At 37.4% G+C, this 16,475-nt stretch overlaps 1 protein-coding gene across 2 annotated transcripts in view; it reads right to left on the bottom strand.

The window, feature by feature from the left end:
• Positions 1–16,475, bottom strand: part of LOC123856523 (disks large homolog 2) — an 812,179-nt gene that overhangs the window by 489,347 nt on the left and 306,357 nt on the right. For both annotated transcript variants that reach the window (XM_064576814.1, XM_064576815.1), the window contains exons 7-8: positions 5,890–6,034; positions 3,527–3,665 (exon numbers count right to left, since the gene is read on the bottom strand). In XM_064576814.1, coding sequence (XP_064432884.1) covers positions 3,527–3,665; positions 5,890–6,034 — 284 coding nt within the window. The remainder of the gene's footprint in view (positions 1–3,526; positions 3,666–5,889; positions 6,035–16,475) is intronic.

The raw sequence follows: 16,475 nt of genomic DNA, 5'->3' as shown, positions 1-16,475 counted from the left end.
TGGCACAAAAACAGACACATAGATCAATGGAACAGAATAGAGAGCCCAGAAATGGACCCTCAACTCTACGGTCAACTCATCTTTGACAAAGCAGGAAAGAATGTCCAATGGAACAAACAGTCTCTTCAACAAATGGTGTTGGGAAAATTGGATAGCCACATGCAGAAGAATGAACCTGGACCATTTCCTTACACCACACACAAAAATAGACTCCAAATGGTTGAAAGACCTCAATGTGAGACAGGAGTCCATCCAAATCCTAAAGGAGAACACAAGCAGCAACCTCTTCGACCTCAGCCGAAGCAACTTCTTCCTAGAAACATCGCCAAAGGCAAGGGAAGCAAGGGCAAAAATGAACTATTGGGACTTCATCAAGATAAAAAGCTTTTGCAAAGCAAAGGAAACAGTCAACAAAACCAAAAGACAACCGACAGAATGGGAGAAGATATTTGCAAATGACATATCAGATAAAGGGTTAGTATCCAAAATCTATAAAGAACTCATCAAACTCAACACCCAAAGAACAAAGAATCCAGTCAAGAAATGGGCAGAAGACATGAACAGACATTTTTCGAAAGAAGACATCCAAATGGCCAACAGACACATGAAAAAGTGCTCAATATCGCTCGGCATCAGGGAAATCCAAATCAAAACCTCAATGAGATACCACCTCACACGAGTCAGAATGGCTAAAATTAACAAGTCAGGAAACGACAGATGTTGGCGGGGATGCGGAGAAAGGGGAACCCTCCTACACTGTTGGTGGGAATGCAAGCTGGTGCAGCCACTCTGGAAAACTGTATGGAGGTTCCTCAAAAAGTTGAAAATAGAGCTACCATATGATCCAGGAATTGCACTACTGGGTTTTTACCCCAAAGATACAAAAGTAGGGATCCGAAGGGGTACGTGTACCCCGATGTTTATAGCAGCAATGTGCACAATAGCCAAACTGTGGAAAGAGCCAAGATGTCCATCGACAGATGAATGGATAAAGAAGCAGTGGTATATATATACGATGGAATATTATGCAGCCATCAAAAGGAATGAGATCTTGCCATTTGCAATGACGTGGATGGAACTGGAGGGTATTATGTTGAGTGAAATAAGTCAAAAAGAGAAAGACATGTATAATATGATCTCACTGATATGAGGAATTCTTAATTGCAGGAAACAAACTGAGTGTTGCTGGAGTGGGGGGTGGGGTGGGAGGGATGGGGTGACTGGGTGATAGACACTGGGGAGGGTATGTGCTCTGGTAAGCACTGTGAATTGTGCAAGACTGTTGAATCTCAGATCTGTACCTCTGAAACAAATAATGAAATATATGTTAAGGAAAAAAAAAGAAGAAGAAGAAGGTAGTGGGAGGGGAAGAATGAAGCGGGGGAAATCGGAGGGGTAGATGAACCATGAGAGACGATGGACTCTGAAAAACAAACTGAGGGTTCTAGAGGGGAGGGGGTGGGAAGATGGGTTAGCCTTGTGGTGGGTATTGAGGAGGGCACATTCTGCATGGAGCACTGGGTGTTATGCACAAACAATGAATCATGGAACACTTCATCTAAAACTAATGATGTAATGTATGGGGATTAACATAAGAATAATAAATAAATAAATAAATAAATAAATAAATAAATAAATAAATAGAAAAAAAACAAAAAACAAACAAAAAAAAGTAAAAAAAAATAAATAAAAAAATAAGGAGAAATTTAAAATGTTTCTTCTTATACAGAATTTTGTAGCTGGCAGGGCACCCACAGTTTTTCTACCTAAAAGCAGTGTGACTATAAGCAAGTTATTTAACATCTTTGAACTTCAACTTCTACATGTATAAAATAAGAGTGACCCTTCTTTCTGTGTTTTGGCAGAAGTAAATGAATAGTGTAGGTAAAACAGCTAGCAAAGCACCTGGATTATGAAGGGGATTTAATCAATTTTAATTCCATATGGTGTCTAGTAAGATAAAATGATATTTTCAAATTAAAATCATATAAATATTAGTGATAGAATGAAAGCAAATAGATCATTCCTCTGGTGAATAAAGGTGCTTATATTTATACAATTCTTTAGAGAGTCATGAGGATTATCTTTGCTGCAGCCCTCATTTTAATTAAGAGCAAAGAGATTAGATGTTTCAGCATAGGAAGAAGTTTATATTTGATTTATACCACAGATGCACATTTGCAGCATCTAAACATTCCATTCCTTGGCTAAAGATGTAACAAGCTACTTCAGCAAACCTGAAATTGCAAAATAAATGGAAAATGCTTAATCATTTAAAAAGAAATAGCAAAGGAATGAAAAGACCAAAGCAGGCCTGCGTACCGGTGAGGGAAGTTATGTGGCAAGAAGCCTCCTCTATTTTTTTTTTTTTAAAGGCTGACAAATGGCTTCATTAGACAGGCAGATATTAAACCAAAAGGGTCCATCTCTATCATTTTTACACACAAACACTTCCAGAAAAAGTGTGTATGTATTTTTATGTAATCTCATTTCAGGCAAAAGTATTGTTCACTGAGAAAAGCAAGTTGAAGAGCAATTTCTAAAATATGAGCTTACTTTGTAAAAACAGTATCAAGTCCCATCTATATCTGACTGTGAATTTGTATGGGTTTATATGAACATGCAGAAAGTATGAAAGGTTCATGCCAGGCTGTTATATTGGGAACCTCAATGTTGCTCTGGCAGGAGTTTGGGAGAGGGTTTTGTTTCTCGAACATTTTCGCATTATTTCACCAAATGCAATGAGCATACATTACTTTGGAACAAAAATATTTAAAGATAAAAAAAATGTACATTTATTCTTATTTATTCCCATATCCTTAATGGTGACAATTAAGTCAAGGAAGCTAGTCTGCTTTGTGAACTGTCACACCTGACTTTTTCATAGGTGTGCTGTTTAAAATTGGTTTTACTTCATGGCATTAGCAATGTGGTTCTGTGCTCTATCCTAAATTCCTGTCCTGTTCCCCTTTGGAATTAACAGCATATATTAAATTCAAACCATTTGCAGTTAATTTCATCCCTTTTCTTTCTACTTGTAGCTATTGTGCTACAAGGAAGGGTTGACTCATTTCCCAACTCCATTGAATTGTGGGTAGCCATTGGTGTCAAAAACATGGAATTTAGCATCAAAAGACAAAGGTTTCAGTCCCGACTGCCCCACTAACCAGATATGTAATATCGGTATGTACTTCCTTAGTAGTTACCTCTCACCACCTCCTCTCAAGTTAACTATCTGACAAAATGGCTGTCGAGCTCAAACAGCATCATGTGTGAAAGTCTTAATAAATTGCAAAGTGATGAGTACGTATACAGTGCCACTTCTCACAAAGAATTAGTGATTTTGATTCCTAATGATACATGTTTATGAGAATTTGCAGATTTCCACTGGAGACAAGATGATGGTGAGTTTCAGTGGTGCTCAGAAACTTTTGTTAACCCCCAAAGCAATGGCTGACATGTTAGGCAAATGCCGTTTCTTCCCAGGAATGATCACAAATCCAATTAACCAATAAGCACATCTGACCTGGTGTAATCGTCTTCAACAAGCATGTGCTTTGGAATCGGTGAGTACCTTCCTGGAGAGATGGGCGGCAGGGAAGTTTTATATTCTAAAGTTCCATTGTTGCCAGATAGTAGATGGTTTTCCATTGGTGGAGAATAAGCTAAGGGGCGAAAAAGAGAAAAGAGAAGAAACCTGTTATGTGGGTGACTCAATGTGTCATCCTATAGTTCTGTTAAAAATAGGAAGACTTTGCTACATGCCGAGGATTTTCTTGCCTCCCAAGAGGGAGGAGTTACTACTGTCTGTTTGCATTTAATATGTACAAGCACATGGTGACCTTTAGGATTAGAAAGATGGAATAACATTTATATCTATAAACCCAGTTTGTATAATTAGGTGAAGAGAAGAATTGGAGGAGAGACCCAGCACATGTATTTTCAGAAAGATGATTTTCTATTGAAATAAAAATGTTAGCTTTCTAATTGCAGAGCTCACATTCTTTTCACATAATTAATATTCAATCATCAGATCTAGAAGGCTCCTAGGAGCAAGTTCTTATATAAGACTTTAATCCCCAAAGATACTGTACTATCACCCCAGAAAGGCCAAGGATTCTGGCCTTTCTTTTCTAGTCCTCCACAGTAATTCATCTCCCTTCCTCCCTTTTGAATGTATAAAAACGCCTCCTGCCTGGGTCTCCTGCCTCCCACCCCTCTGTAGAAATCCATTTTATAGACTAAGAAATCCAACTCTGATAATGCTGTTCTCCTGCTTAAGTGTTCCCTGTTGCTGCTACTGTACTGAATATAAACTTCCTTTTGTCATCCTTACCAGACTGATCCATTTCAATATCCCACTTACACATATCCTATAGTCCTCCAACAAAGACAACTCTTCCCAATATTTGTACTTTCATCAGTTACCTATAATTTCTGTCTCTTAACACATCTTTGATACTGAAATTTCTTCCACTCTTTAAGATACAATTCAAATGTCACCCTTTCCATAAAGAGTTTTATGATTGTCCAAAGACGGTAGTATCCCTTTCCTTTGAGTCCCAAAGCACATTTACTTTTACCACTTCCATGGCATGTACATCCCTCTTATGTTGCCAAATACTGCTGTTATTCTTATATCTGAATTAGCCTTTCTTCCAAGAAAGGCCATGATTGCATTTCCTTTGTATCCCACATATTACAAGGTGTCATACATATTGAGGTTACTCAATATATATTTTTTGAATTGAATAGCAAGCTTTGTTTTCTTGCTTTTATCACTTTAACGTTGACCTTATATATCCTTCATGAAGTTGCTCAGGGTCTCAAAGCTGATTTTTCTAAATTCATCGAGTTTGGAAAACTTAGAAAGTTAAAATTCTTTCATATCCTAAGGTAAGGCTGATCTCAGCTTACTGCATGCTTGGAAAAGTATGTATTTTGGGGGCAACTCATTTTTGAATCATCATTAAGAAAAGCAATAGCTAACATAATGGGCAGGTAACAAAATTATTCAACCTTTAAATTTCTCTCAAGAGAAACATCTAAATCTAAGACATTAAGTGACTTGCTTAAGACTGGAGTACTAATTGATGGCAGGTCCTGAAGATATTCTGAGTTCCCAATCTCACAAACTGGTTTCTCAAAATTCCAGAATGAACAAGCTTACTGATTTTGACAGAACTGTCCCTTAAACTCACAGAAGAAAAAAAAAAAATTGCTTCTGAATCTAGTCCCCAGAGACAGAACCTTAAAGTTCTTGCTGACCTATTAAGAAGAGAAGGAAACATGGGGCTTATGTAGGAGTGGATTTTATAGGACTCAACACAGCATCTCATAGTTAGTTTTTGGCCTAGAAACCCCCCCCCCACAACTCAATTCTACTGCCATGGTGACTGAGAGCTTTCCCTGGCTTCCCTGCCAATATAATATCCAGGTAAAGATAAGAGCTATGGTGATGGTGATTGAGGATCATAATGCCACCATTCAAGTGCAAGATCCTCTCCCCCAGGAGGGAGCAGAGGTCTATTTTGCCAGTCTTTCTCTTTCTTCATTTGCTATTATATAGGTTTGAAGTAGGAAGGGGGGATACTATGGCATGAGAGCTATCATGTTTTAGGGGCTTGAGAAATAGCCTTTAAAAAGGTGTTGCTCGTACGTTACTGTAATCACACTGTCCATTACATACCTCATTAAGCCTTTCTTAAATGGCGGACTTTCTAACCCATCAGGGTGTCCCACCTTCAAACCAAGGAGTGCAGCACAGCATCCCTTGGAACTATTCCCACAGGTTAAACAAGAGCGAAGAGGCAAACAGAGTACTTTGCCAAATTTTGCAGAATTCCAATTTTATACACCTGGCAGAGGGACACTGAGAATGGCACTTACAGTGAGTAATATCAGGTGGACCATAAGGATCAGTCATATAAATGGTGGTGGGCTTGCCAACTTTTAGATAAACAACATCAGATGTATTCTTCAGTATTGCGACTGCCTCTTCATGCGTCACTTCTTCTAAACTGTAGTTGTTTACCTGAAAGAAAAATAATATTTAATATTAGAGTCAAATCTATGCAGGTGAAAAGAAACAGGCAAAAGGATATACAGAATTATTTAAAGATTAAATAGCAATGATTACAATCCAGTATCTACATCATACTTTGATAGAAAAGATGGATTTATGGCATTAGCAAAAGCAGATAAGCTGTTGATGCTAACAAAACAAAGTTGCTTCTGTCTTTTTCTATGAGAAAGCAATGTATCATAATGCAAATCAGAATACTATTTGTGGAAAAAAGAAAGGAGGGGTCAAATGTCTCTCTTCCTATGCTATGGTTTTTCCAATTACAAACTCATTGAACTAAAAAAAAAAAAAAAAAAAAAGAATAAAAACTAACCAAAGTCTCTCTATTTGGGATATATTTCTTTAAGTAATAGTGACCATATTGTACATATTGTTTTGGAACCTGCTTTTTAAATCTAGAGTGACTGTTAGGCCATATCATAGCATACAGCAACAACATGACTTTGTTTCCTATAGAGCATTGTGTTGCATGGTTGTAATGTAATACTTTAACCAATCTCTTACTAAAGCATGTTTAGTTTGCTTCTAATTTTTTCTACTATAAATAATGTTGCAGTAAACTTTTTTCTGTATTTGCACACAACTCTGATGATTTCTTTGGGATAAATCATACAAGTGGAATTGTTGGACCAGACTATATGAATATTATAAGCCTCCTGATACCTATTCTTAAAGTGCCCTATGGAGAGAGGAACAAGTTTACTCTTATACAAACATTATATGAGAGCCCCAATTTTCCTACAGTTACACCAAACTTGTTTTGTTTTTGTTTTTTTTCACTTAAAAAATTTTTCCCATCTGGGGGCCTGGGTGGCTCAGTCAGTTAAGCCTCCAACTCTTGATTTCAGCTCAGGTCATGATCTCAGGGTCATGAGATTGAGCCCCATGCTGGGCTTCATGCTGGGCATGGAACCTGTTTAAGATTCTCTCTCTCACTATTGCACACTCTCTCCCCCCTGCCCTCTAAAAGAATAAAAATAAATAAAAATTGTTCCCATCAAAATGTTATTTAACAAGTTGATTTTCTAAGGTTAATATTGGAAAACAGGGTTTTGTAGGTGAACAAGTTCAAGGGTACCCTATTCCCATCCACTTCAACAGCAACTCCTTTTTACTGGACAGAAGAGCCTGATGCAAGTGCAATTTTTACTTCGTGGCATTATAGTGGAAGCTCTGCAGCTCTTCTCTTAGATGGTTTTAAAATATTTACAAAGTATTTTAAATAATTTATTCTTATTTGGCTACTATTGTTTTAATGGAGTGATTCTTTAGTTAATTTCTGCTGAAATGATGCAGAATTAAATGTGCCAAAGAGCATTAGATTGGATCCCCTATTCTCTGGACTATTTAATTAGAGCTTTAGTCACAGAATACCTTGCAACATTTTTTTTTTCTTTTTGTCTCATGTTCTATAAATTCCATGTGCCAATTAATCCTTGATGGTTTAGCCCAAGTTAGGGACCCCAGAACTGGAGGGAACTGGACCTGACTGATGTGTATGAATGCTGATCATGAACTCTCCATTAAGCTATAAACTTTTCCACTGGTTCCTATAGTTCTGTTCTAGACAAGAGACATTCTCTTACATCCTTTTGTATTTCCAGTGTCTAGCACATGTTCATCCATTGGTCAAATACATACCTATTATGTATAAGTCATGGTTCTACATATTAGAGATACAGTAATAAATAGTAAGAAAGAAAATTATAACCATAGCAGAAACTTATGTAGCCTATATTACACTGGGAATTATTCTAAGTCATTTACATACATTAACACAATAGAACCTCACAATAACTTGTGTGGTAGCTAATATAATTGCTTTCACTTTACAGATTAGAAAGGCGTGCCTCCAAGAGGTGAAGAAACTTGCCCAAAGTCATTGATCTAATAGTGGTAGAAGCAGATTAAAAGCAAGCAGTTTGGATCCAGAGACCAGGCTTTTGACCACTCATCTGTATTCCTTTTTCAGATAGAGAAGGTCCCCAGCTCCCTTAAATCTCATATTCTAGTAAGACACACTTCAAGCTTCAAGCATGTTTACTGAGAATGCTTTGCATGCAGATTCTCAGATCCCACCAGAGAACTCTTTAGACCAGAAAGTAGAAGTTGAGCAAAGGGTAGAGTACAGAAGTGGGGATAATGGTGGTTTATAATAATGGTATTTCAGTTGGTTTTTATTTGGTGACTACAAAGTGTTGGAACATTGACACAGATTTTAGTTTTGGAACAGGTGGCACGATATTGGCAACAGAACATAGTGATTTAGAGCACATGCTTTTGAGTCATGCAGACCAGGATCCTGGTCCCAGCTCTTCCTAGTTGTGTTAATTTGGACAACTTAATCTTCTTGGCCTCAGTTTTGGCATCTGTAAAATAGGTATGATAATAATTGCTACCTTAAAGAGTTATTGATGTAAATGTATTAATCTAAGTAAAGTGGCAGGAACATTAAAATACTTATTAATGTTAGCTCTTATTACTATTACTATTGTCATCATACATCTCTCTTCTCAGGAAACAGGAATTCTTGGTGAAATTTTTTGCTGAGCATTTTCCTGTAAACATCTGTGAACTGATGAGTTTAATTAGGGTACTGTTGATGAGGCTTCTGTGTGGTCTTTTTAAAAATTCAGAATAGTACAGGATCTGGACCAAAAAGTGCTCTTTTGTGCTGAAGTCTTCAAAATGTTTTCAACAAAAGTGGGTTTATTTGGGTTAATTATGTGTGTGCATTATCCTATGAACTCTCAAGATAAAGGGCCTACAGCTGGAGCTGATTGTACACAGAGAGAAGGGACATTACACTGATTGGCTAGTTGCTCTTGTCATTGTTTTTTATTGTCTTTTTTCTTTTGCATCAAGTATCTGCGTATAATGGTGAACACTGAACAACTGGCCTGATTTCAGAAAAAAAATTATGTGCATCTGAATGCAGTGTTTCTGTGGGTGCACTACACGGAGAGGGGCATGTGTGCTGCCTGGCCATATGTTTGCAATAGGATGAAGGACTGAGGCCAAGCAGAGAGGTTAGAGATGACAGGACTCATTTTCTACAACAGAAAAGGGAGCACTGAATTTGAGCACGATACAGGGACAAAGGAGGGCAAACTAGCTGAAGAAAGAGGTGCCGAAAAACCTGCAAGAAGCGAGCAGGGTCAGTGTTGTGGGAATCAGATGAGTGCAAGCTAAATGATATGTGATGGGACAAAGGTGGAAGGTGTGGCAGCAGGAGAGTGGTAATAAAGAGGAATGGGCGATATACAGATGGTGAAATGCTGACCTTTCCGTATTTATTCAGGAATACCAACATGGTGGCACAAACTAGGAGGTGGGCATAAATACTACCTAAGACATAGTACAAGGAAATGTGGGAACTCTACAAACACTGTAAAAAAAAAAAAAAAATCACAAACTCCAAAGTTAACTTTTTAAGGAGACAAAGTTGTTGATCACTAGATAAGATGAATTAAAAAGGAGCACTAAGTAATGGATAGAATTGTTGAATCACTGTATTGTACATCTAAAACTAATGTAACACTGTGTGTTAACTGTTCTGGAAATGAAATTTAAAAAACCTAACAAAATTTAAAAAAATTAAAAAGGGAGACCAATCTAATGTGCTAATGTCAATGATATGAAAATGAATATGCTTAAACCAAAGACTAAAATCCCTGCAGTACACTGCAATTCATGGCTATAATAAATTTATTTTAAAAACAGTAACTATAAATAAATATGAAATAATAATAGTTATCTTTGGATAATAGTTTCTTATTTTTCATCTTTTCAGCAACGATCATGCATTAGTTATGGTTAGAATCAAATTAATTCTATATTTTAAATGAACAAGAAAAAAAAACTTCAAGTAAGAACAGAAACAAAGTGGGGAGGCTGGGTGGCAGTCAGTTAAGTGCCTGACTTTTGGTTTCAGCTCAGGTCGTGATCTCAGGGTCATGAGCTCAGGGTCTTGAGATCGAGCCCCATGTTGGGCTCCATGCTCAGCATGGAGTCTATTTAAGACTCTCTCCCCCTTTGCCCCCCATCCACTCTCTCAAATAAATAAATCTTAAAAAAAAAAAAAAGAACAGAAACAAAGTGCAGTGGCTTCATTAGGAAGCACACACAGCAAGATCTTATGAGTGGTGGAAAATTGGAATGGAGAAGAAGGAACTTGGTTCTCATGGCCAGTGAATTGATTTAATTCTTTTAGAAATAATTGCATATTTTAATCCTAGATGTTTCTAGAAATGAACGTAACTTGGCATAATGAGAGTAAATTTTAAATGTAGCATCACATCTGGTTTCAATTCCTAGATTCATGAATTTTGGTCAGTTAACGTATTTATTGAGCATTAAAACTTCCTTATATGCAAAATAGGGATAATACTGATTTATTTGTTGATTTACTTGTATTTAGGAGAAAGGAGAGATACCATGAACATGAAAAGACACTATATAAGATAGAGCAGTATCCAAATAGTCATCAAACATCAGATACAATGTTTTTGGTGATCCTGTCGCTGAAAATAGCTCCTTGTGTGAAAATGACCACTCCTATCTTCTACAACACTTACTCTTGCAATGCCTCTTCCCTGTTCAAGGATTGATCTTCTAAAGGGCAATGATTAGATTGTCTTTTTTTTTTTTTTTAGTGTTGAGTATAGTTAACATACAATGTTACATTATTTTCAGGTGTACAACACAGCGATTCAACAAGTTTGTGCATGAGGCTTTGCTCACCACAAGTGTAGCTACCATCTGTCACCATGCAACACTATTACAATATAATTGACTATATATTCTTTTTTTTTACATTTTTAAAAAATTTTATTGTTATGTTAATCACCATACATTACATCATTAGTTTTTGATGTAGTGTTCCATGATTCATTGTTTGCGTATAACACCCAGTGCTCCATTCAGTATGTGCCCTCTTTAATACCCATTACCAGGCTAACCCATCCCCCCACCCCCCTCCCCTCTAGGACCCTCAGTTTGTTTCTCAGAGTCCATAGTCTCTCATAGTTCGTCTCCCCCTCTGATTTCCCCCCCTTATTTTTCCCTTCCTTTTTTAACATATATTATTTGTTTCAGAGGTACAGGTCTGGTTTTCAATAGTTTTACACAATTCACAGTGCTCACCATAGCCCATACCCTCCCCAATGTCTATCACCCAGCCACCCCATCCCTCCCATCCCCCACCACTCCAGCAACCCTCAGTTTGTTTCCTGCAATTAAGAATTCCTCATATCAGTGAGGTCATATGATACATGTCTTTCTCTGATTAACTTATTTCGCTCAGCATAACACCCTCCAGTTCCATCCACGTCGTTGCAAATGGCAAGATTTCATTCCTTTTGATGGCTGCATAATATTCCATTCCTATATATATATATATATATATATATATATATATACCACATCTTCTTTATCCATTCATCTGTCGATGGACATCTTGGCTCTTTCCACAGTTTGGCTATTTTGGACATTGCTGCTATAAACATCAGGGTGCACATATCCCTTCGGATCACTACAATTGTATCTTTGGGGTAAATACCCAGTAGTGCAATTGCTGGATCGTATGGTAGCTGTATTTTCAAATTTTGAGGAACCTCCATACTGTTTTTCAGAGTGGCTGTACCAGCTTGCATTCCCACTAACACTGTAGGAGGGTTCCTTTTATCTGCATCCCGCCAACATCTGTCATTTCCTGACTCGTTAATTTTAGCCATTCTGACTCGTGTGAGGTGATATCTCATTGAAGTTTTGATATGGATTTCCCTGATGCCGAGTGATGTTGAGCACTTTTTCATGTGTCTGTTGGCCATTCGGATGTCTTCTTTGGAAAAATGTCTGTTCATGTCTTCTGCCAATTTCTTGACTGGATCATTTGTTCTTTATAGATTTTGGCTACTAGCCCTTTATCTGATATGTCATTTGCAAATATCTTCTCCCATTCTGTCAGTTGTCTTTTGGTTTTTTTGACTGTTTCTTTTGCTGTGCAAAAGCTTTTTATTTTGATGAAGTCCCAATAGTTCATTTTCCCTTGCTCACCTTGCCTCTGGCAATGTTTCTAGGAAGAAGTTGCTGCAGCTGAGGTCGAAGAGGTTGCTGCCTGTGTTCTCCTTTAGGATTTTGATGGACTCCTGTCTCAAATTTAGGTCTTTCAACCATTTGGAGTCTATTTTTGTGTGTGGTGTAAGGAAATGGTCCAGTTTCATTCTTCTGCATGTGGCTATCCAATTTTCCCAACACCATTTGTTGAAGAGACTGTCTTTTTGCCATTGGACATTCTTTCCTGCTTTGTCAAAGATTAGTTGACCATAGAGCTGAGGGTCCATTTCTGGGCTCTCTATTCTGTTTCATTGATCTATATGTCTGTTTTTTGTGCCAGTACCATACTGTCTTGATGATCACAGCTTTGTAATAGAGCTGGAAGTCCGGAATTGTGATGCCACCAGCTTTGCTTTTCTTTTTCAACATTCCTCTGGCTATGCGGGGTCTTTTCTGGTTCCATACAAATTTTAGGATGATTTGTTGCATTTCTTTGAAAAAAGTGGATGGTATTTTGATGGGGATTGCATTGAATGTGTAGATTGCTCTAGGTAGCATTGACATCTTCACAATATTTGTTCTTCTAATCCATGAGCATGGAACGTTTTTCCATTTCTTTGTGTCTTCCTCAATTTCTTTCATGAGTATTTTATAGTTTTCTGAGTACAGATCCTTTGCCTCTTTGGTTAGATTTATTCCTAGGTATCTTATGGTTTTGGGTGCAATTGTAAATGGGATCGACTCCTTAATTTCTTTCTTCTGTCTTGCTGTTGGTGTATAGGAATGCCACTGATTTCTGTGCATTGATTTTATATCCTGCCACTTTACTGAACTCCTGTATGAGTTCTAGCAGTTTTGGGGTGGAGTCTTTTAGGTTTTCCACATAAAGTATCATATCATCTGCAAAGAGTGAGATTTGAGTTCCTCTTTGCCAATTTGGATGCCTTTTATTTCTTTTTGTTGTCTGATTGCTGTGGCTAGGACTTCCAATACTATGTTGAATAGCAGTGGTGATAGTGGACATCCCTGCTGTTTTCCTGACCTTAGGGAGAAAGCTCTGTTATTCCCCATTGAGAATGATATTTGCTGTGGGTTTTTCATAGATGGCTTTTATGATATTGAGGTATGTATCCTCTATCCCTATCCTCTGAGGAGTTTTAATCAAGAAAGGATGCTGTACTTTGTCAAATGCTTTTTCTGCATCTATTGAGAGGATCATACAGTTCTTGTTCTTTCTTTTATTAATGTATTGTATCACATTGATTGATTTGCAGATGTTGAACCAAACTTGCAGCCCAGGGATAAATCCCACTTAGTCGTGGTGAATGATCCTTTTAATGTAGTACTGTTGAATCCTATTGGCTAGTATTTTGGTGAGAGTTTTTGCATCCATGTTCATCAAGGATATTGGTCTGTAATGCTCCTTTTGAATGGGGTCTTTGTCTGGTTTTGGGATCAAGGTAATGGTGGCCTCATAAAATGAGTTTGGAAGTTTCCTTCCATGTCTATTTTTTGGAACAGTTTCAGAAGAATAGGTATTAATTCTTTAAATGTTTGGTAGCATTCCCCTGGGAAGCCATCTGGCCCTGAGCTTTTGTTTGTTGGGAGATTTTTGATGACTGCTTCAATTTCCTTAGTGGTTATAGGTCTGTTCAGGTTTTCTCTTTCTTCCTGGTTCAGTTTTGGTAGTTGATACATCTCTAGGAATGCCTCCATTTCTTCCAGATTACCTAATTTGCTGGCATAGAGTTGCTCATAATATGTTCTTATAATTGTTTGTATTTCTTTGGTGTTGGTTGTGACCTCTCCTCTTTCAATTATGATTTCATTTATTTGGGTCATTTCTCTTTTCCTTTTGATAAGTCTGGCCAGGGGTTTATCAATCTTGTTAATTCTTTCAAAGATCCAGCTCCTAATTTCATTGATCTGTTCCACTGTTCTTTTAGTTTCTATTTCATTGATTTCTGCTCTGATCTTTATTATTTCTCTTCTCCTGCTGGGTTTAGGCTTTATTTGCTGTTCTTTCTCCAGCTCCTTTAGGTGTAGGGTTAGGTTGTGTACTTGAGACCTTTCTTGTTTCTTGAGAAAGGCTTGTATTGCTATATACTTTCCTCTTAGGACTGCCTTTGCTGCATCCCAAAGATTTTGAACAGTTGTATTTTCATTTTCATTGGTTTCCATGAATTTTTTAATTCTTCTTTAATTTCCTGGTTGACCCATTCATTCTTTAGTAGGATGCTCTTATGCCTCCATGTATTTGAGTTCTTTCTTTCTCTCCTCTTGGGATTGAGTTCTAGTTTCAAAGCACTGTGGTCTGAAAATAGGCAGGGAATGATCCCAATCTTTTGGTACTGGTTGAGACCTGATTGGTGACCTAGGGTGTGATCTATTCTGGAGAATGTTCCATGGGCATTAGAGAAGAATGTGTATTCTGTTGCTTTGGGATGGAATGTTCTGAATATGTCTGTGAAGTCCATTTGGTCCAGTGTGTCATTTAAAGTCTTTATTTCCTTGTTGATCTTTTGCTTAGATGATCTGTCCATGTCAGTGAGGGGGGTGTTAAAGTCCCCCACTATTACTGTATTGTTGTTGATGTGTTTCTTTGCTTTTGTTATTAATTGGCTTCTATAATTGGCTGCTCCCATGTTAGGGGCATAGATATTTACAATTGTTAGATCTTCTTGTTGGATAGACCCTTTAAGTAGAATATAGTGTCCTTCCTCATCTCATATTACAGTCTTTGGTTTAAAATCTAAGTTGTCTGATATAAGGATTGCCACCTCTGCTTTCTTTTGGTGTCCATTAGCATGGTAAATGGTTTTCCACCCCCTCACTTTCAATCTGGGGGTGTCTTTGGGTCTAAAATGAGTCTCCTGCAGACAGCATATCGATGGGTCTTGTTTTTTAATCCAATCTGATAGCCTGTGTCTTTGATTGGGGCATTTAGCCCATTTACATTCAGGGTAACTATTGAAAGATAGGAATTTAGTGCCATTGTATTGCCTGTAAGGTGACTGTTACTGTATATTGTCTGTATTCCTTTCTGGTCCATGTTACTTTTAGGCTCTCTCTTTGATTAGAGGACTCCTGTCAAGATTTCTTGTAGGGCTGTTTCGTGTTTTCAAATTCCTTTAGTTTTTGTTTGTCCTGGAAGCTTTTTATCTCTCCTCCTATTTTCAATGACAGCCTAGCTGGATATAGTATTCCTGGCTGCATATTTTTCTCATTTAGTGCTCTGAATATATCCTGCCAGTCCTTTCTGACCTGCCAGGTCTCTGTGGATAGGTCTGTTGCCAATCTAATGTTTCTACCATTGTAGATTACATATCTCTTCTCCCGAGCTGCTTTCAGGATTTTCTCTTTGTCTCTGAGACTAGTATTTTACTATTAGATGTTGGGGTGTTGACCTATTTTTATTGATTTTTGCGGGGGGTTCTCTGTGCCTCCTGGATTTTGATGCCTGTTTCCTTCCCCAAATTAGGGAAGTTCTCTGCTATAATTTGCTCCAATATACCTTCTGCCTCTCTCTCTCTTTCTTCTTCTTCTGGGATCCCAATTTCTAATATTGTTTTGTCTTATGGTATCACTTCTCTCTCGAATTCTGCCCTCATGAACCAGTAGTTATCTTTTTCTCAGCTTCTTTACTTTCCATCATTTGGTCTTCTATATCACTAATTCTCTCTCCTGCCTCATTTATCCTAGCAGTTAGAGCCTCCATTTTTGATTGCACCTCATTAATAGCCTTTTTGATTTCAACTGTGTTAGATTTTTGTTCTTTTATTTCTCCAGGAAGGGTTTCTTTAATATCTTCTATGCTTTTTTCAAGCCCAGCTAGTATCCTTAAAATTGTCATTCTGAACCCTAGTTCTGACATCTTACTAATGTCCGTATTGATTAGGTCCCTGGCAGTCGGTACTGCCTCTTGTTCTTTTTTTGAGGTGATTTTTTCCATCTTGTCATTTTGTCCAGAGGAGAATAGATGAATGAGAGAACAAACCGCTAACAGTGTAACAATGACCCCAGAAAAAAATATACGCTAAACAAATCAGAAGAGACCTGAAACTGGGGAAAAAGGGAGAGAAAGAAAAAAGAAAATAATAGGTAAAAGAAAAAGATCAAGAAAAAAAAGAATATGATCAAATATGATCAGGCTGGTGCATAGATCAGTGCCACACACTAGATTTTGGGTGTTTTTTGGTCTGTTAGAAGAAAGTGCCTCTCAAAATTTTAAAGAAAGAACAATATATGTACAAAAATAAGGATAAATATGATGAAGGGATGGAATATGACTGTAAAGATGAAAATTATAAAAGATTTTATAAAAGGAATTGAT

The sequence above is a fragment of the Mirounga angustirostris genome, unplaced genomic scaffold, assembly GCF_029215605.1.
Source record: "Mirounga angustirostris isolate CCGP_5_RB_7025 unplaced genomic scaffold, mMirAng1.0.hap1 SCAF_13, whole genome shotgun sequence".
Lineage (NCBI taxonomy): Eukaryota > Metazoa > Chordata > Mammalia > Carnivora > Phocidae > Mirounga > Mirounga angustirostris.
This window is presented reverse-complemented; position numbering and strand designations above follow the sequence as displayed.